Source organism: Rhodnius prolixus, unplaced genomic scaffold (genome assembly GCF_049639745.1).
Source record: "Rhodnius prolixus isolate KJV_2025 unplaced genomic scaffold, Rpr scaffold_8, whole genome shotgun sequence".
Lineage (NCBI taxonomy): Eukaryota > Metazoa > Arthropoda > Insecta > Hemiptera > Reduviidae > Rhodnius > Rhodnius prolixus.
This window is the reverse complement of record NW_027411593.1, coordinates 14143564-14164961: the sequence shown is the minus strand read 5'-3', so window position 1 is coordinate 14164961 and position 21398 is coordinate 14143564. Positions and strand designations below refer to the sequence as shown.

The 21398-nt window shown below is 28.6% G+C and overlaps 3 protein-coding genes across 8 annotated transcripts in view; 2 read left to right on the top strand and 1 right to left on the bottom strand.

Annotated features, from left to right (window-relative positions):
• Positions 1-6: 6 nt before the first annotated feature.
• Positions 7-1986, top strand: ksh (transmembrane protein 167A-like protein ksh). Its single transcript, XM_074122994.1, has 4 exons — positions 7-168; positions 1182-1291; positions 1424-1604; positions 1773-1986. Exons 1-3 carry the CDS (start codon positions 166-168, stop codon positions 1527-1529), a joined length of 219 nt encoding a protein of 72 aa, XP_073979095.1. The 5' UTR covers positions 7-165; the 3' UTR covers positions 1530-1604; positions 1773-1986.
• An 894-nt stretch (positions 1987-2880) lies between these two features.
• On the top strand, positions 2881-8082 carry LOC141451539 (stress-induced-phosphoprotein 1-like). Its single transcript, XM_074122990.1, has 7 exons — positions 2881-3041; positions 3151-3314; positions 4238-4447; positions 4518-4671; positions 6715-6815; positions 7227-7356; positions 7793-8082. The coding sequence occupies exons 2-7, from the start codon at positions 3282-3284 to the stop codon at positions 7900-7902; spliced, it is 738 nt and encodes a 245-aa protein (XP_073979091.1). The 5' UTR covers positions 2881-3041; positions 3151-3281; the 3' UTR covers positions 7903-8082.
• Positions 8083-9279: 1197 nt separating this feature from the next.
• Positions 9280-21398, bottom strand: part of LOC141451532 (ras-specific guanine nucleotide-releasing factor 2-like) — a 197196-nt gene continuing 185077 nt past the window's right edge. For 4 of the 6 annotated variants that reach the window (XM_074122970.1, XM_074122975.1, XM_074122974.1 and 1 more), the window contains one exon: positions 9280-20694. In XM_074122970.1, coding sequence (XP_073979071.1) covers positions 20482-20694 — 213 coding nt within the window. In that variant the 3' untranslated portion in view covers positions 9280-20481. The remainder of the gene's footprint in view (positions 20695-21398) is intronic. The other 2 variants (XM_074122971.1, XM_074122972.1) reach the window with 2 other exon arrangements.

Genomic DNA, 21398 nt, shown 5'->3' with positions numbered 1-21398 from the left:
AATTATTTTTATAACCGTGCTATAACCTCTGCCGATAAGAAACACTGAATTAACCTCATATTTATTTTCGTTGAAGTTGTAGTTAATTAGTCAGAGACACATTTTCGTTTATCTTGGTGCAGTTTAGTTCTAACTTATAAATATTTAAATGCTTTTTTCTTCAAAATGGTTAGTTGGTTATTTTACTGAACTAAAGAAATTGGTGTTGTAATAACTGCAGTTTTGATCCGACCAATTTTTTTTTCTAGAAGTTATATAATTTATTATATATAGTAATTTAATGGAAATGACCATTAAGTAAGTTCTTGCTTTAAAATACCTCAAGATTCAGAATTTAAAGAAATGTCTGTTGGCTGGAAAGTTAGTTATGCACATTTTTTTGGCAGACATTTGTACAATCATTTAACTAGAAGAACTTTCTACACATTTCCATAATTGATTGACAGAAACTTAGTGGAAGAAAAATTCTCATAATCATCGAAACACAAATTGAAGAGAAACATTAGTAGAGCGTCACTAAATAACAAATACCTTCCAATAAATTTTCATTTTCTAGTTTCACCCTTAATTACCTAGTTCTTTAAACGTTCTTAGTTTTATGTCCGGTTGCTTTTTGCTAATTACTTTTTGTTATCCGTTATGTAGAAAAATTGTACATCAATTATTTCAGAAGCTAGAGAATCGTCTTTTTGCCAGATATTATATTAATATGCGCAGTTTTTAGTAAATTTCTTAAATTCTCTTAAAAATTAAGAAATTTCCATTTAGAATTTCTTAGGAAAATAATAATAATGCTCATCAATCCCAAGACGGTCTCGTAACTTTGCTGGAAACTTTTTATTTAAATTAGTGTGAAATAATAATAATAATAATAATAATACTTTATTTAACAAATAGAAAATACAAGAGTATAGTGAAAAGTACCATACGGCATGGAATATCCGTCTGCCGGAGCATTAGTGTGAAATAATGTAAAGAGATAAACGGTGAGGCGCCAATATTGGCTTCGGAAGAAAAAATTGTGCAAAATAAGATCCTGTTTTACAATTTTCCGAGCTATGTTCTGTCAATATAATTAATGTATTCAACTTATAGAAGAAAAGAGAATATGCATATTTTTGTTAAAGCCTTATTAAACATTTTATTTTGTAATTATTTTAAAAACAATTTGTTATTTTTAGTCGGCGTTGTTTAACTTTCAAAGCTTACTGACAGTGGTATTGTTACTAATTTGTACATGTACTTATCTGAGGTCTATATTTCCTTCAATTTTAGACCGAAATAAAACTGGGTAAGGAACTTATTTTCATATTGTAATTCTATTTTATGTTGAATATGTGTTATTAAATTTATCTTATTGTAATAGTTTAACTTCAATAGTTCGATTAATTATTATTTCAAAATTACTTATTTATTTTTATAGCTTGGCTGGTACTTTTTGGAAGTGTGCAAGGATTGGCGAAAGGAAGAGTCCATATGTTGCATTTTGTTGTGTTGTAATGGCTGTAAATTTATTATTTTGGTCTTAAAGCATAATTTCAATAATAATAATAATAATGAAAAAACAGGAGTTCTAAATTTATTATTTTTATCAATTTCTTAAAGTAAGATACTATTTAAATATCATCAGAAATTTTTAAGAAAAGTTAAGGTTAATGGCAAATCTGTATTAGGTTCTCTTTGCTTATTAAGATAATATAAACAGAATGATAGACTTTGCTCACCAGTTAATGCCTAGTTCTAACTAAAAGTTTTTTATTGTTTTATTCCAGGTTTTTTTTTACCGATGCTTAGACCCGCCATAAGAATCTGTTTTAAATTAATTTTATGAACCCTGAAGTTACAAGATCCGAAACGAATCTCTATTTAGTGAGATATGATGTAATAATTAATGTAATATAATATCAGAAGAAATTTTTACCATTACTAAAAATTGATTTTTAATAAAAGTGTACACACACCGAAATACATGTATTTTAAAAGAGATTTTACAATTCTTTAAAATATTAAGGCTCATAACATCTGAGATGGCAACCGGAGCGTCTTATATTAGACACTACTTGCCTCCAGACAGAGTTCTTTTGTTGCAGCATAGATACACTGTTAATACCTAGCTATGAACTGTTAGACAATCCTAGAAAGAAAAAATCTAAAGGGCAGGCAAGATCTCAGGTACTCCCATGGAAGCCCAGTGCATTAACCACTCACCAAATCTTTTTTCGATTTATAATAGAACCAACATTCAGTTTCTTATAACGGCGAGCTTTATTTTACATTTAAAGCTTCGTACTTTTTTTCGTAATATAGGTTTTTGGATGTACGTAAATTTCGAAAAATGAGATTGAGATTACAGAGCATTCAACCCTGGAGCTAGTTGTCCACATATTGAAAATATGGTTACCGGTACGGACAAGGCAAATGTAAGAAGATGGGTTCTGTCGTCAGACCTCTCAATTCTCTTCTCAGTTGGATGGGTCCTGTCATCATGATGTAAATATATATCTACAATTGGGGTTCCTGGAAGACGTATTTAGTAATATTGCACGGAAAAGGTAAGAGACCCCTATTCTTCTCATGACTTATTGCGTTGGAGTTTACGGCATTCGCTTGGACAAGATGAGATGGAGAAAGCTGAAGCCTGCATCTAGTTTTAGCCCTAGAAATTAGATTCGTTTGACACAAATCAGTATAAATAAATATGATTTCAGAAAATGATTAGGTTGCTTTTCACACAATAATTTTATCTCAGTTTTAAGAACTAAAACTTTAAAAAAGGCCTCCTCAAAAAATAATAATTTGATATTTGTGTTGTTTAAGCATTGATGAATTTTTTGAGAACAAGATTTGAAATGGTCAAAAAGCAGAGCTCTCTCTTGGTTGTGTGCCGAATTACGCAGCAACACGCACATGAAGGAGAGGAGTTTTGGCAGTTAAGTTTGGGTTAACAGTGAGGTTGTGTCTAGTATTAAATAAAAGTATTTGTTCATTTGAAGCGTAAGTACGAGTGACAGCAAGAATGATATAATAGGAGATAACATTAGGTACTTCTTAATATTATAATTTATGAATTAGAGTATAGCTATTACTCTTTGTATGAGAACTAGAGATTACAATAAAAGTATTAAACGTTAATTTTTTTGCATGTTATAGAATGCGTATATAACTACCTAGAAGAAGTAGTTTTGACGTAAATTATCTTTCAAAATTTTCCTGCCGAATCAGGATCAAAAACTTCATTCTAATGTTAACGATATGGCATAACTATTCGAAAATGAAATAAAATGACTACTAATAGTACTACGGAAAATGAAGAGGTTGGTTCTAATGTTTTTACAGACATTGTTTGAAAAAAGTATTTAAAGAAGTTATGAAGTAGCAATTCTAAAATAAGTAATAGCCCCAACAAGTATGTAGAATATTACAAAATAAAAAATGAAATGTGTATGTGCACCATGCGTAGATTCTTATTTTTTTGCAGTTTAAGTAGACTATGACGAGGCTTTTTTTTTTTTAATCAAATGTGCAAGTTGTATATTAAATAGTAGATTACACAAGATTAATTGTAATTTCTACTTGTGTTGTAATTCTTAATTTTTTCCAAAGGTTTACATTTTTATTTCTTAGCAGTAAACTTATTAATTACTTATGCTTCTTTAAGCGGTTTCGTGTGGTCTTGATGTTTCCAGTCTCGACTAAAGTAAGATTTGGAAGACAGTAAAATTAGTTTAGTGGTACTTTCTCAGATAATCACTGCGATACCCGGAATGGTATTTTTACCATTCGGGATATGGTGTATCCAGGAAGAAAGACAGCCTAGACCAAGGTCTTTCTATTCGCTGTGGCATGTCAAACCTATGGCGGATGTCTTAGTGGTTTTTTAAGCTAAAGAACAACTGACACGAATTTAACATTGTACTGTCAGCCATTCCATGCACTATTGCTGCTAATTCTATATTAGACTGAAAAGTACAAAGAACGTAATATTGTGGGCCAAGTCATTCCTTAACGCGTTTCTGATTCTGCAATTCTACTTTTATGTGAAAATGCACTTTTATGTATTTATTTTAAAGTCCTTATGTTATATTAATGTCTTTTAGGTATCTTACAAATACCTGCAAAAGGTGATTGTAATATTGAACAATAAACATGTGAATGGAATAGCTAAGATCTCAGTTCAAGTTAGATTTAATTAATATTTTTTTTTGTCTTTATACTTAATTCTAATTTCTGTTTTCAGGCTTTAGAATATAAAGAAAAAGGAAATTCTTGCGTTAGAGAAAAAAAATATGAAGAAGCCATTTTGCATTATACACATGCAATTAAATTAGATCCCAAAAATCATTCCTTGTACAGTAATAGGTCTCTAGCATTCCTAAAGATAAGTCAGTATTACCATGCACATGAAGACGCTCTTGAGGCAATCAGACTTAAGCCTGATTGGGCCAAGGTAAATTTTTAATAATGAAAATTGCATTATTAATGTTGTAACTTAATCTGATGCATTATTTGTATTTCAGGGATACTTTAGAAAAGGCGAAGTGGAAGCCGCAACTTTTCATTTTTCAGACGCTATGTTATCGTACAGATGTGCTCTTGAATTACTTCCAGATGATCCGACTATTACTGATGCAATGAAACGCACCACTTCACTCTTTAATAAAGATAAAAAAGGTAAAGGACTATTTAAAAAAAAGGTTATAAAATATAAATTACCTTAACAACTTCTTGTATGCATACTTATTGGCCACGTAACCGCAAAGACATTGCATGATTCCTGTTCGTATTTTTTACTTGCTTCTAACGCGTCTTTTTCTTAATTTAAATAATTTTGGTTGCGACTACCTCGTGATGTGGCATTTCCCAATAATATGAACTTACTTAATCCGGATTTTCTCTTTCTGGGTTTCCGTCAGGTCCAGTCCCAGAAACTATCTATTCCATTAGACAATTAAGGTTTCTCACAGACCTCATAATCTTCTCACAGACCTCATCCCGTCATCTGCTCGTTGTTTTCCACCTTCAAACTCTTTGCTGGTCTTCCTTTTCCACTGATCCACTTCCTTAATTCCTCTGGCCATTTCTCGGGAGCAGCTTTTTCTTTATTAGTTCTTCCGTCATTGTTTTCTGTAATCGCTACTTTTTCTTTACGTCCTCATTCTTGGTCTTACCCAGGAATTCTTACTTCGTTGAAAATTTCTATCTATCTTCATAAACCAAACTCCTATACGAACGTGACAAAATACATTACCATAACCATTGGCTGACATGAAATCCCCGTATTACACTGAAAAGATAAAAACTAATCGATACTACAAATTTCTCGCTTGTCTACATAGCTCACCTTAAATAAAAATTGTCTTTTAACCCTACTATCAGTTTGATCGTACAGTATTAAAGTATGGGTATCGCTAATCTTTACTATCCAATGCTTGTAGTAAAAAATAACTCGGGAAATCCTTAATGCTTAGGGTTTTTTTATATAAAACTTCACTAACCATAACTACCTTAAAATTCCTTTTGTCAACGATCTTAGGAAAACTCGTTTCTTCAAATTTCATTTCTTTATTGGAATCATCCAAATCCTATAATCCGCAATACTAAATAATCCAGTGAGGAGATTAAGGAGAAGAGTCTCGCGATCTATTCTTATCATGTTGTCATTATTATAAATTTCACTATAAAGGAGTGACTCTACTGGGTACTTTCTCCAATCCAAAATCTTGACAATGTATCTGATTTAATTTTTTTAACATTTTTACCGTTGTAAAGTACGATATGATAAAAAAAAAATTAAAATTATCGATTTGTATAACAATTGTATTTTATTTTTTTGTAGCGGTTGCAAATTTTCTTCATCTCTCATAGGCTACCTATCATTGAAGCAATACCTTTCACTAATATCGTTCGTCTGTTCTCATGTAAGAAAATGTGAAAGGAATGATGTAATCTGTGGACTGATAGTCTGAATTACTTGTGTAACGATGTTGCTGAGTGTTTGTGTGAGTGAACCATCATTAATTTGTTTTGTTTTTGTACTTACTGTTTACATGGGTAGTGTGCTAGTCGATACATCTCGCGTACTTCTATTTTTGATAGTTTTTAGTATTTGATATAATTCTGGAGAGTTGATGAAAAAAGTTTTTCTCTTATTATTTTTTTTAATTGCAGATACTGTGGACACAATTCACGCACTTTGGGTTTATCTATTTATTTTTGTGGTCATTTTAAAAAGTGGCGTCCGCACATTTGACGCACCTAGACACCAAATAGAAAAAAACTTTTGTGTCCAATGCCTTGGCAGTTTGTGTAGCGAGGTAGCTGACTGTGTTCTACCTTTACTACAAGATTGAGTCTATTTAATTTAATTTACAGTTGAATTGTTCTCTATTTCACCTGCACATAACCGGAGTTGTTTCTTGTCCCTATGTGCAGGTGGGTAAATTTCAATCCGTTAAAGGCTCAGGAAACTCATTGTCTATTCCTTCTTCTGTTATTGCAAATGATACTTTAATTTTTGTCGCTAGTTACTGTCAACTCCCATGAGGGTAGCTGGAGCAGCAATCCATCTTACACTTATTTATCTTGAATACAGTGCACCAACATTGAGCTAATCCTTTTAATTATTGCAAGTCTTGCATAAGTTTGTGGACATTAGTTTTATCGTTGTTTTTTTTTTTTTTAATTTTAAGTACCGCGTTTATTTTTTGTTTCTAGCGAATGAGCAAGTACCTTGGCTTGGGGCAGGTATTGGGATTATTTTTGGAGTGATAATTGTTATTGCTGATCAGATTTTTACCGCCAAACCATCTGTAACGGTAAGTAAATTACTTTATAAACTGTAGACACTTCTAATAACAATTTTACTTTTGTCCCTTCTAATCAAAAGTCTATTTATTGAGACTCCTCTAGTGTTATTCGTGGTGATAAAAAATAATACAGTCTGGTCAGTCCTTGTTGCTCAGAGTATGGTTCCCTTGTCCCATAAGTTCCAACTTTTTAATGCTGTCTTCAGATCTATCTATAGCTTGTTATGCTGCTCAGGTTTGGGGGTTTGAGCAGTATGAGGTATTGGAGAAATTATTGCTTTTATTTGATAAGAAATTATATTCCCTGCCTTCAATTGCTCCAAACTTCATGGTGTATCTTGAAACTGGTGTTGACTCAAATAGATGTTTATGGATTTCAATCATTTATGCATGGTTCTATTTTATTATTTTATTTCATAGCATCCTCTTCTAATGGCAGCTTTGACGATATCAGTGGCATTATTAGGTTTTGCTTTTGCAAAAGGATTCAGATACTACATTGGATGCCAGCGAAAAGGGTTACTTGATGCTCCAATGGATTTACTAAAAGGTAAATACTTCATTACATGTTCTGTGAATGCATGAATATTCATTTGAATTTATTTTCGTTACGAGTGCGGTTAATAACTGTTATTTATCCCTTAAGCCCTTCGATTTTATAGTTTTAATCTATTTCTGAAAAAGATCTAATGTGGCTCCTTATGGTTTGCATAAATATTGGCGCCTATTAACCTGTAATTAAGTGAGAGGTAAAGTGCGAGAAATGAGCTCAAGTTTACATGTTGATTTGATAAACCCATGCACCTACTCACATAAACAGTCATTATAGTTTCTAAGAGTATTACGGTCTAGGGATGTCAGAGTAAATGTTGTTCATATGATTGGGATCTTGTCCTGAGGGACGCCAAAACCTCTTACAATAAAAAGTCATGTAATTTAGAATTATTTTTAATATTAACTCTTTTTTTTGTATTTTGTTTTATTAGAAATGAAAAAGCTTGATAACGACGGACATGGTGAAAATAAGAAAGCTGATAACTACCAGCGGTTTACTAGAGCTCAAGGAAGGCTTAAACTTCGCAAAGGCAAAACTTGAACTTTTATAGTATAAAAATTAATGTTTATCGTACATAATATTATTTTTATGGATTCTGGCTATCAAATATGATTTCTTATTTATTTTGTCTAAATAAATATTCCTTGTAAGCCTTGTTTCTTAAAAGTATTAGTTTTTATTTCTTTCATTTGAGTGCAATAAATATCATTTAGAATTTCATTGCTTTTTCTTGAAGTATTGGAACCCTAAATAATATATGTTTATGGTGATTTTAAGTTGTATGTTTACTTCATCTTCAGCATCTTCCTGCTTGGATATGACACCACTCATTTAACTATGCGGTTTTTGTTTTGTTTTTAAATAATTCCAAAAGAATGCTTATTTCTTCTTGACTGAATGTAGATCATGAGAAATGATATACATACATTTCGGAATTAAGTTTTGACTTTAATACAAGTGCCCACGCTTCAAACTGGCTATATTCCAGCTCAAGTAATTTGGGCAGCGATCTGAGGAAACCAAATACTGAACGAGGAAATTCAGTTCCAGGAGCGGGATCAATCAATCTTTCGGAACACAGTTTGGCGAAAATCATTTTGGATATCTCAGGAACTACTATTCTTAGTGGACAAAAATGTCTTCAGCTCTCACTCCTACAACTTGATGACTTCAAATTATCGTAGGAAATGCCTTGTGTGAGAATAGTAATCCTTTATAAGTCAGCTGAAAAGAAACCTCTTGACAATGTGGCTGCTAATTTGAATATCCATTTATCGACAGAAAACTTGTATAATTTAAGAGCTTCGCACTTGAGAAACCAACCGGCCGGTGGCGTGTGGTCCAATTAAAGCCATGCCACTCAGCTGAAACCTCTTTTGTCTGGAAACATCTGAAGCTCAAAGTTTTTCGTTCTGAAGGAGGAAAAGATGTATTAGTCGAATTTCCTACTTATTATTCCAGTGATAGCGCAGGTTGTACCATGTAACAAGAAAAAATACCAATTTTGACTTTGGACTCAAGCTTTTGGTGATAAGGTAAAATTTAGTAAATCAGAGGTACACTTCTCATCTGGGTAACCCCAGAGTGCTTCTTCTCGAAATTATGTTTACCAACGATGAGGAAACCAGCCATGTGGAGTACTAACTTTCCTTTTATATCGTTGGGCCTACCTAAATAATATGGAATAAGTTCTCTAAATGAGTATTGATACTGACTATATTAACTTCTTGGTAACTAAAGGGATTTCATTGTATTTATGAAATAGGTAATGTAAATTTGTTTAGATATACTGATTTTTCAAGACAGAAGTTTGAGGAAGCAACAATTTGAACACTACACGTTAGCCATTTTAATTATAATTACATATTCTAAAACAATAAAGTAACTAAGTATTTTAAAAAAAAATACGACAAAGAATTCATCAAAAAAATTTATTCATTACACATATTTTGTTATTTTCTGAACATGTATGGTTCAAGTATTTTTTTCATTTTTCTTCTCATTTATATATTTTATTTTGCAGGACATAGTTTTTGTACACTTTTTTATTTTGTTTACGTTTCTCTAAAACATTTACAAGAGTTTATAGTATTTTAAAGAAAAAGTTGTCCCTTCTTACAATACTTTATTTTAACATTAGGTTAAAAAATTTACAGTTATGATTTATAACATTTGTCGGTTTATATAAAGATTATTGACTGAAAATTTTCATTATTACACTTTTATTTTTTTATACCTTTCAAAAATGGGTAACTAAGCTAAAGGCTTAACGAATAGAGTTCTATTCGTTATGCTAAAGGTATGCAGTATTTGTTAGTAATTGACAAAATCTTGTTTAGTATTTTTTTTTTCTTTTTATCTAAAAAATATGTTATATTAACATCTAACGATCTTTATATGCATTTTTTGTTTAAATTGTTTTTTAAATTCAACAGGGGACAATCACAATAAATAATAATCTGAGGCAATAACATTTAATTATATAAAAATTATTTCATAGAATCAATGAAGGAATAAATAGCAATATCAGTTTATCTGATAAATAAATATGTTGCTCTTTTAATTTATTTTTATAATTATTCTTTTAGTTTCGAAAATTTAATAACTATTAATATTTAATATAAAAGTTCGAAATTTTGCGCAAGCTAAAAAATTAAGAACATATTACTGTATATTAAAAAATTAAAAAAGAAAGTAGAAAAACATTTTCTCATTAATATCAGCTCGTAATGTGATTAACAATATTATTATGTTTTTGACATATTAATTACAAAAATTACTAGAAAATTAATAAAAAAAGTGAGAATTCACAATGTTTATTTTTGTAATAAAAACATTGTTAAAATTTATTATTCACAACCTTAGTGATGATTCTCTTTATTTTTCTTCTACTAATTTTTTATTTATTATTAATTATTACTTTTATGTACGAAATAAACAACTCTTTATTATTATTATTAATATTAAATTCAATGTTCGCGCTTCTTACAATACTATTTAAAAAAATGTAAATCTTACAATTCTTTTTTACTTTTTATTTATATAATAAATAAAAGATAGCGTGCTTTATAAACAAATGTGAGAAATATTAATTTTTTTGTTTAATTATTTATTTATAAGCAGACAGAAACAAAATGTTTGAAAGACTTTTTATAAAATACTGCAATGACCCTCATATTTTAGCAGGATTAGACCGTAGAAATTAAATTTCTAGTCTCTTCTTATTTATTCCATTAATAGATTTTTTTGTAGTTAATTTTCACTTTCGTTTTTTAATTTAGTTTATTTTCAAAGTAAAGTTTAGGAACATGAACGTCAACTATCTTCAAAAAAGAAATAAGTATCAATGAAATAATTTATGTACAATAAAGTAGTTCAAACTCTTCATGGAATTAGAAACTTCAGGGCGAAAAAAAGGTAATATGTTTGTAACATAAACACATATCCTTTATATTTATTTATTTTAAGTATTTCGTATTTATATTTATTTATTTTAAATATTTGATTGAGATAAGATGGGTCAAACTGTTCTATTGAGTTTCAGTAGGTGGAAAACAGCAAAATCAGCAACTTGTAGAACTGACAAAAATTTTGCATTGCTTTACAATCCCATTTTTTTTTAAATTAATTTTTTTTTTTACAAACATGCTTAATGATTCTATTCTACTAATAAAAAACAATAATATTTCCTGTTTACTTATTCTGATTTTATAAAGGGCTAAGATACTCTTTTGAACGGCGAATGTAATTTTAATTCAAATTTTGCTTCAGTTTATAGTGGATAGTTAATCGAAAAGATTTACAGTTTATATTATTTAGTAATTAACAGTTTAAAAGAAGGAAAAGTATTAGTTCAGTAGTTAGTGCACTGGATCCCCTTGCGGTTTTTCCGAGTTCGAATCTAGCTGCTGGCCCTTAGTCTTGTAGCAGCTTCTTACAGCTAAATATTGCCTGTAACGAAAGAACGCTGTCCTGAGGTCGGTGATGCAATGATAAGAGGCTCTTAGACGACAACGACATCAGATGTTGACGCGTCATAATAAATTTAGAAACAAAAAAAAAATCTAAAATCTGTGGATTTTTTGTGTTTGTTTTATTTGATTGTTTTTATATTTTACCGAAATGTATTATGTTTTAATCTTAAGTTTCAATTATGGACTGCATTTTATTTATTTTTATAAGTCAAAGGGCAAAACTTAAGTTTTTTTTTTTTTAAACTTTTATTGTTTAGGATACCCTCACCAGACGCTGCTTTAGGGCATCAAAAACTGTGTAGTAGTGCGACATAATACTAACGTATAAAATAAATAAATAAAAATTCTATAGTCCTATATAAAATCAGTTGCAAGAAACAATGTTTTTCATCTTTTTTACTGCCATAAGATTTAATATTTCAGATTAATACTACTTAACTATTTTTAACTTTTCCCATTTTCTTTACATTGAAAACAAAGTTAATTCATCACATTACATTAACTAAGAGTTTTAGAAGAAGAAACTTTAACAAGGATTGAATAGATTTCTTTAAGAACTACTTTTTAAAAATAATATTGCCAACTATAATAGGACATTTTCTTCACTTGTTCTATACACTAATCTGGATAATCTTTGTTTATTAAAAATAATTTAACAAAAAATAGTATTTTTTTCTTTTTTTAATTAAAAAACTAAATATCTAAACGCTTTTCATTATGTAACATTTAATATTTTCTACTTTCATTTTTACAAATATATTTACAATTTGTACAATCTTCAATTATATATATATAATTTTTTTTTATTTACTTATAAACCACTCTCTAACTTCCATTAAATGACGTTAAAAGCAATAATTGCGACATTATTGAACAACCTTATTGACACCTGTAATAACCTAGTTTGTCTTTTGTATTCTACCAATACTTTACAAAAAAATAAATATAATGAAGTAATTAATTAACAAAATAATAATCAAATGTAAAATACTTTATAAAGCATGCTTTTATAATTTTACATTATGTAATATAATTATTTACTTAGTTCAGTTATTTACTACATAGAAAGAATGTTTTGCCAAATTTTTTTTAATTCCCAAGGAAACTTGCACTGAATAGTCTGCTTTGACACAAATATTATGTTCCACACAAAATAACGGAAAATTCAGTGTTAGATGCGTTCTCCAGGAATTACAGAATTTAGTCAAAACATTTTATTTTATTTTTCTAGAAATATGCAAAATTACTCTTAATAAGTTTTAATTTTTTTCATAAAAAAAACATACATTGAAAACAATTATCATATAATCTAATAACATTTATAAATGTATTATAGTGTGAAACGTAAGGTCGGACTAGGCGAATTTATGAATTTGTAATCTTAAGAAAAAAGTATATTTTTTAGATTTACTTTACATCCTACAGAGAAAATATGATGTGTTATGTACAGTTCTCTGTTTAAACATTTAATACATTTCTAGTTTTGTTTTTATTTTTCATAACTTTATTTTTTCTCTTTTTTTTATTAAAAATATTATTATTAGTTTTTTATTAGGTAGATTTGCCTACAATAATCAGTATAATAAATATAAATTTATATTACCAATATTTGATTTAATATAAATATCGTATTAATATTTTGATTTTTCCTTCATAAATGTTTAAACAGCAATTACTTCATTATGAAAAAAGAGTTGTGATTGTCATCAGCAAAAATAATTTAATAAAAATAAATTAAGTAAATGTTAGGCTGAAAAAAAAATGGTTTTAAAAATTGTTATTCTCTTTTCATAGATTATTAGGAAACAGATTTGAAATACAAGTACAAAATAATGAACTTCAAAGAAAAATAATAAAATTACATAGTAAATGATCATTCGGAGTGTCCCATGACTTGAGGTCTAATTAGGGCGAATGATTGCTATACAAATATGCAAAATTTTTCTTAATAAGTTTTATTTCTTTTAATAAAATAACACATTGAAAACAATTGTAATATAATCTAATAACATTTATAAATGCATTATAGTGTAGAACGTAAGTTCGGTCTAGGCGAATTTATGAATTTCTGTTTTTTATATTATGATAAGTGAAACGTCTATCTAATAAAGGCCCGAAAATAATCCGAGGAACATAGTAAAACAACTGAAATGTAGTAATTGAAATTATCAAAAATACAAATTGCTTTAAATAAGAACTTTATTTAACAAAATTTTTACCCCCAGATCGCATTGACTTCGTGTCATTACTACAAATTCAATAGAAATGGAATCAATAGGGTTATGATTCAATAGTTCCTTACTGTTGCCTTTCTCAAAAAAGGAAGTGGTTGTTTATGAAGGGGTGACTAGCATTAGGGGACCGCTAATTTTTTTCTTGAACTTCCACAAGAGAGCCTGAGTGGTCATCAGAAGTGAATTGGACGAGAATATAACTCTTTGGGGGTAGCTATGCTTACCTGCCCTTTATTGCCTAGGTCTCCCTAGAAAGCCTGGATAGTTACCCCTGAAGGACATTTCCTTTCTTGGGGAGTTGAAGGATTCCTGGGAATAAGTAGTAACTGACGATTTTCTTAGAAAGTCTAGGTGATTTACAGGTTTGAGGGGTTTATGTACACAGAAAATCCATACGATGTTTTAGGTCAACTTCGATAACTGAGAAGAGCAATTTAAAAATAACGAAACAACCGTGCTTCTGGGATTGCTGACTTCTTCCTTTTTTTTGTACACGAATTGTATGAAGAAAAATGTAAGTGCTTACCAGAATTGTGAACGCTGCAGCAGACAGGGAAAATTCTCCTGATATCTTGGAGCAAGCTACATTTTAGAAGGCCTTACCATTAAAAGATTATTTTGAACAGGATTTCAACAAATTTAATTTGAATATTAGAAAAGCGAGCTAACATAGATCGGATTTACCGGCAAATCATTCGGCCTTTCTCAGAAAACAAAATACTAATGAAATTATCACAGATTTGGAGGAGTAATTCCACATTTTAAAAGCACATAAACATTTAAATTAATATCTAGATAGTACTGAATTGAATTAAAATGTTTCATTTTTTTTAATGAGCTTGCAGAAGTGCAAATATGAATTTTTCTATGATATTAAGTTCAAGGAATTACGTATCTTTATAGTTCATTACTTTAGTAACAGTAATAAAAATATTAATTATTAATACTAATTAATTTTTTTTGAAATTATTTACAAGAACAATCAGCGATTGTAAATGCTCTAAAAGATTTCAATAGGGCATAATTTGTGAGCACAATCTTTTGGTTTTATGTACATTATTACCGCATTTAGAGGGATTCATACAAAGTTTAATTAATTAGTAATGAAAAAGAACACCTCCCTAATCATAGTTTAAACCAGTTTATTAGTAAAAATTGTGACATACTACGAATTTTCTGGTAAAACTGATTATTTTATTTTATATCCTTCCACAAAACCGATATCTTCATCAGTTTCCTTCAAAACTTTTCGCCAATTTTCAATAGAATTATTATACGAACCAAAGATTATTTAATTTTTTTATTAATATTAAGAAAACATTTACAATCATGAGTAAATAGACTTTCGTAGTTTTCTATTCGCATTATTGCTTAAGATTATTTATTTCGTTAGATTATTAGATAATTATTTCTTTTGGGCCACATAATTCTGTCTAACGAAATTTATTAACTGTCTTTTATTTCGTTAGTTTATATATTTTTTTAATTTTTAGATTTTTGAAACAAAAAAATTAAATACTATTGAAAACTTGATTCAATCCCATCTAATTTGTAGAGAGGATCCTATAATATACTAGAGTGTATTAAAAAAATAATATCAACCATTAATCAATTTAAGGACAACCATTAATCGTAAGACGATATACAGTCTAATTTAAAAATTCGTTAAAAATAAAATCTATAATGATCAAACAATTACCCGTACCAAGTTTAAACCAAATAGAGCTACTTACTACGCTAACTCTAACTTGAAAATTTATAAGAACTTTATCTATAATTTTTTTTCAACAGCATTTTGTTTATACTTTTTTTTATATACAATTGAAAAACCTTATTTAAAAGTTACATTGCAAAACATATTTAGCGCAAAATCTCTATTTTTAATCTTTTATAAAACAGCTCGCTCTACTTTCCTTTGAAGCTAAAAAAAAATGATTGTAATTATCATCAGCAATTTGCTCAAGACTGTTAAAACTATTTCAAACAGTGAAAATTCGAATTATTCATTTAGATAGATATTTCGTTTACACTTTTTGTCTTTTTTGCCCAAATATATTAGATAATGCAGTCTTGTAATTCATTATGAAGATTTCACTTGATTAAGATATGTTAATATAATGCATTGAAAAAAAAAAACAAAAAAAAAACAGGAAATGTTGGCACGTAAAAAGAAGTGGGTTTTGAATTTCTTAAAGCTTCAAATGAAAATTACTAATGCATTTCGTCCAATAATTGGACATTTTATTTCAGATTATATTTTATTCTCAGACGGTATTTGCTGAAAATTTTTAAGATTTTGCTATGAATCAACGGAAGAGCATTGATTCCTTTCAAAATTAAATAGATATCATTACCGTTTTCCCAAAAGAATACTGGTTTTAAATTTATTCTTATTTATTTATTTATTCTTCAATATTTAATTGAAGAATAATACATAAATTGAAATGAAATTAAAATATTACACACACACACACACACACACACTCTTCTTCTTCTTCAGCGGCGCTACAACTCATTGCTGAGTCCTGGCCTCCTCAATACGTCTCGCCCAAGATTCCCTCTCCTGTGCAGCCGTTCTCCAGTCCCTCACCCCAACACACACACACACACACACAAAATTTAAGAGGTGAAGGATGCCATGACTTATTTTTTGATCTTGACTTTCTTTGATGAAAGATTTGATCAATGTTTGTATTAAAAACGGTTTAAGTTAAACGCACATTTTTGCCCTTTATCAAGAGCTATTAGAAATAGGAGAACCATCTGATGAAGGTCACTAAAGGTAGCCGAATTGTAGAATAAAAATGGAAGTTTCTTAATTGTCATACTCGAAAAAATTTCACCTCCTAATTTAATACTTAACAAATTTTGACTCATTTGAAATTTTTTAACGTTTAAACTAAAATTGAATTTTCATACAGCAATAAGATCGTTGGATGTATATTGTACATTAATAATTTTAAGAAATTATAACAAAATCAAGTAACAATAATAATTTGTTTTCTTAATCACAGAATTTGCGTTTAACAAACAAAAAACTTATTAACAAATTTATCATATTTTTAGTTTTAAAAATACTGCAGTTTCAAAGATGTTTTGATAAAAACTATTCCGATCTAGACTTGATTTATTTGTGCCTGTTGGGCTCCTTTAATACCAATATCCGCATTCTTTTTTAAACAACAATTTTTTATAAAGATCTGTATGTTAGTTTACCTTCATAATCTTGTCTTCTATCCCAACCATCCCGTACCAGAATCACTTATCTTTTTATTTTTTAATTGATAACATGTTAGAAACTGATGATAGATGATTATTATGTAAGTTTTTCAAATATTGACACCACTTGTATTAAATTAAATTTTGAAAACTAAAACAAAATAATAGAAACTAGTAATATCGAAACATTTCTAAGAATGATCAATTAATGATTTTACATGTTCCTACTGCATTAGTACTCACATTTTATAAATAAAAAGAAATCAATTTAATTATTTAAAATTTAAATAATCTTAAAAATGAGATAATTATTAACAAAGGAATAAACTTTTGCATCTTACTTCTTAGTTACTTTCCTTCTACGTGGTTAATTTTATTTTACTGAAAGATATAAACAGCAATACAAATTATTGATGTTTCATAGAAAACAGTTCAATGACTTTTTGCAACGATTAGATGAACGAAACTAAATAATTTCTAATTTTCAATAACATTGAAATTTAAGTGAGGGCTGAATAGATCAAGAAAACGTAAGCTTTAAGCAAAATTATTATAAATCTAATTTTATTTATTTAAATAATATTTTATTTTAAGAAAGGAAGACGAGACACATTTACTTAATTTATTATGCTTTTGTTTGTTTTCCAATTTTGGTTTGTGTTGAAAAAATAACGTAATTTTTTATCCTACAATTTTTAATTAAGGAAAATAAAGGAGGATAGAAAACTATATGAATTGTCCTGCAATGGATATCTGAGGAAGCAAATCCTTAGAGCAATTTTCCATATCAAGTACCGTCTTATAATATTAAAATATTTGAATAATATTAAAATGTAAAAAGTCATTTTAATGCAAGGATATGTAAAAAATACAAGGAGAAAGGATTCTTATTTTATAGTATATTATATCAAGCACATTTATGGCCCCTTTTGATATATATATTTTTTTTTCATTTAAGAGAAATATAATTGTGATTATTAATATTAAAAGATCCATTTTATTTTTATTTAGTTCACTTTATTAAATGAAACTTTGTTATGCAACTAATAAAATTTCAAGAAAATATTTGTACTGAAATAGATATCTTTCTTATTTTTCTGGTCACTTTGTTTATGAAATGTAGCTAAAACTTTGTATGCATAAACCATTGTTTAAATTTGATTTTCATTCTTATATTTAATGAGATAAATGACTCGGAAAAAATGTAATAACATCAAAGAGAAAATGTTTATGCCTGATTCGTAATTAATTTCAATTTTCTTTCTACCTTGAAACATTTTATGATATATTAAAAAATGTTTTATCGCTTAAAAGCAATAACCAATAAAAATTATCAATTACAAATGAACTTAAAAAAATTAAAAAAGAAGAAGTAATACTAAACACTTTAAATATAAAGGTGTCTACTCAATATCGCTTACAAAACATTAATATTCACAAGCTCACAAAGAACCAGGTATTCACAAGTGAGCACATAACTGAATCAGATAACTTTTTCCCGTTTCAACACTTTTTCAAGAAGATTGAAATCCAGACTATACGTTTCAAATCAAAAAAGAATTTCTAACGAACTTACGGTTTCAACAATATGGTGCTTCCTCGAATACATCTAATAAAATATTGCATCATAGCAGCAGTATTTTTGTTCTTGGTCATAACTGCCAGTTAACCAAGAATGATCAACTTGGATAAGTTAATGCACTTGTAGCATTAACAATTGAGCGAAGTAACTGTGATATCTTACCAGAAAACTGATTATTTGTCCAGAGAGATAACTGTCAACTGCAATTCCATCTTTCTACATCATTACCACAAAAGTTCAGATAGATCTGATTAAGACTGAGCAGACAATCAAAAATTGAATATTTTGCTTTTAGATATATGTAGAACAGGATAGGTGTAAAAATAACTTTTAAGTTAGATTAATATTACAAGAAAATGAGCAGTAAGAAAAAAATAATAATAATAAAAAAAAAAATAACCTCATATTTATAAAAAGCTATTTGACCATTTTTTTTTTTTTTTTTTAATTTTTATTTGAACATAATGCAACAAAAGTCTACTTTGGTTTCTTTTCTTTTCACAACCCTCTTTGTACGGTTTAGTAGCAATATTTCTTATTAAATGTCTTAATTTTTCTTATTCTACTAAGAGAAGGAGGTATTGTAATCGTGCGAATTTTCTATTCTCAATTTTCACCCGTTCTCTGATTCCGAAAAAGTGGTTTTACCTCTTTTGTGCATACTTCCATCGCAACTCAAAAACGCAGAAACTTCAAATTTTTATAATTTGTTATCAACCAGAAATATCACTTCTCAGTTTATAAACTTTTTCTCGAAAACTACTCCTACGATTTTCTTTAAACTGATGTTAATGATACTTATGTAGCATTATTTTTTTTATTTGTAACATTTTCTCAAAAAGAAATTCGACTAAGGTCATTTCTGAAGGAGAAAAGAGGATAGCTTTTTCTCAATCGTGCCATTACTGTATTGACTTTTCATCTGTGTAATATTAATAAGAGTTAAATTTGAGACTGAATTTCCAATTCGTTGAGAATAGGTTGACCAGAAATGCCACTTTAACGAATAGAATCTTCCGTATTTTAAGATTTTCTCCTAAACGGCCCCTATATTTTATTTAAAATTTGTTCAGTGATTACAAACACATGAACTTTTATTGGAAACAATTTGATCAAGGTTGTCGGTACGGATGGGTAGATTTTTACTAAAATTATTAGAATTAAATATAACTAAAACGTTCGGAGTTTAAAAAAAAAAATGAGCTAAAACCTTGAGATGAGAGTGAAATAACGGTGCTAGTGTTAAAACTAGATTTTTGGCTATCGGTTTATGCGATTTAAAAAAGATGCAAAGTTGAATTCATAAAAAAAAATCTAGCGATTTTGAGAACTACTCAATAAAATTTTCGAGAACTTTTAATAAACTTTTTTGAGAACTACTGCAACAAAAGAATAAAACCCAACAAACGTCACTTCTGAAATTAATAAAGATGAGAGAAATGCTTTCTTGCTTTAGGCTCATATCAGATCTGAATAGAAAAATTTAAAGAGGGTGATATCCTGGAATTAAGATTTATCTGGGACAACCTCATCCCTAGATTCAGCACCTCCGAGAATCCAGTTTTCTCACCTTGAATCCATCCGTTCTTCAAAACCTATATTATTTAATACCTAATGTGGTGTAATTATGTCTAATTTTATAGTTTTTAACCAAGTATAATACAAATTCTATCTTTTCTAATTAATAAATGCTCTTACACGTCAACCAAAAATTTTATTGGTTTTTAAAGTGATATGGGTTTAATTTGATAAGCGACTTTTTGCACCTAAACTGATTCAAAAATGCATCGCATCATGGTTTAGGACGGTTAAGGAGTAATTTCCAATGAATCGTCAGCCAATTTAGCTTAATAATAATTAATTTAATATTAATTTAGCTTAATAATTTTTGTGATTAATGTGATATGAATCGTATGTTTGAACCTTAATTCGATTACTAACTGTCAAATTATTTTCGCATATTTTATTTTTATTATTTATGTATATATTATTATTATTTTATTATAAGTGTACTAAAATGTAATAATAATTTACAAATAATCTCTCAAATAAAAAATTAAGAGCAAAATATTTTTAAAAACTTACTCTGAATTTATATTATTTCCAAATTTCATTTAAAAGGTTGCGAAGAAGATGGAAGAGTTGTTATATTGGAGGCACTAAGTCTTGAAGTACGAGGTTCAATTGCTAATGATTTTTGATAAAGCTCATCATCACTAAGCAACAATGATGGGTCTAGTAAGTAATTCGTTACTTTTGTATTTAATTCTATTTTATAAGGAGTTTGTTGAAAATGACGAATTTCTCTAATAACATGAGCAATCTGTAAATGAAATTAAATATTTTATAATTAATATAATAAATTTGTGATTAATTTTTTTTCTAGACTAATTGTCCATTTGGAAAATGGCAAGGACAGAAATTTTTCCAACATTCTTAAGTCATTCAATCTGTCAATATTTTTTTACGGGTTGTAATTAGCCTGATTGGAGAATAAATTCTCAGCTCAAATATTTATCTCCCAAATAATCGATTAGACATGAAAGTCAGAAGTTCAAAAGCTCAATAGTGGCCAATCGTTTATAAATTTCAACTCGAAATTCTTTCGTTTTTCAAAACTTGAAAAATTAAAAATGGGATAAACAAGAGGTCAAAATAAAATAGGAGGGCCCAAACCCTATGAATCCTCCACATCAACACTGACTTTTGGTCAACGCACCCATACAACTCAAGAAGAAGTTCATGGAAGAAACATTCACTTCTCAGATTTACCTCAGTCATGAGCATTTTTTTCTATATTACTTTCCATTTTGCAATGATACTGATGAGGAACCAGAAGAACATTCAGTAGTGTAGGCACAAGCATAAAGCGTAAGAGTTTCCATTACTTAATGCTATTTTCAAAAAAAGGCCTGATAGGATAAATTATCAAGTTAAATTTTAAATTAAGGGGAAATCTCAAAATATTAATTCCCAAATGGACATTTGGTCTTATTTGGCAAAAATATATAATTAATAAAATTAACA

Coding starts and splice junctions, on each gene's coding strand:
- ksh (XM_074122994.1), top strand. Junction 1,292..1,423: donor TTAGACCGAAATAAAACTGG/GTAAGGAACTTA, acceptor TTATTTTTATAG/CTTGGCTGGTACTTTTTGGA.
- LOC141451539 (XM_074122990.1), top strand. CDS start 3,282: ATGACTACTAATAGTACTACGGAAAATGAAGAG. Junction 4,448..4,517: donor TTAAGCCTGATTGGGCCAAG/GTAAATTTTTAA, acceptor TTTGTATTTCAG/GGATACTTTAGAAAAGGCGA. Junction 6,816..7,226: donor CCGCCAAACCATCTGTAACG/GTAAGTAAATTA, acceptor TTTATTTCATAG/CATCCTCTTCTAATGGCAGC.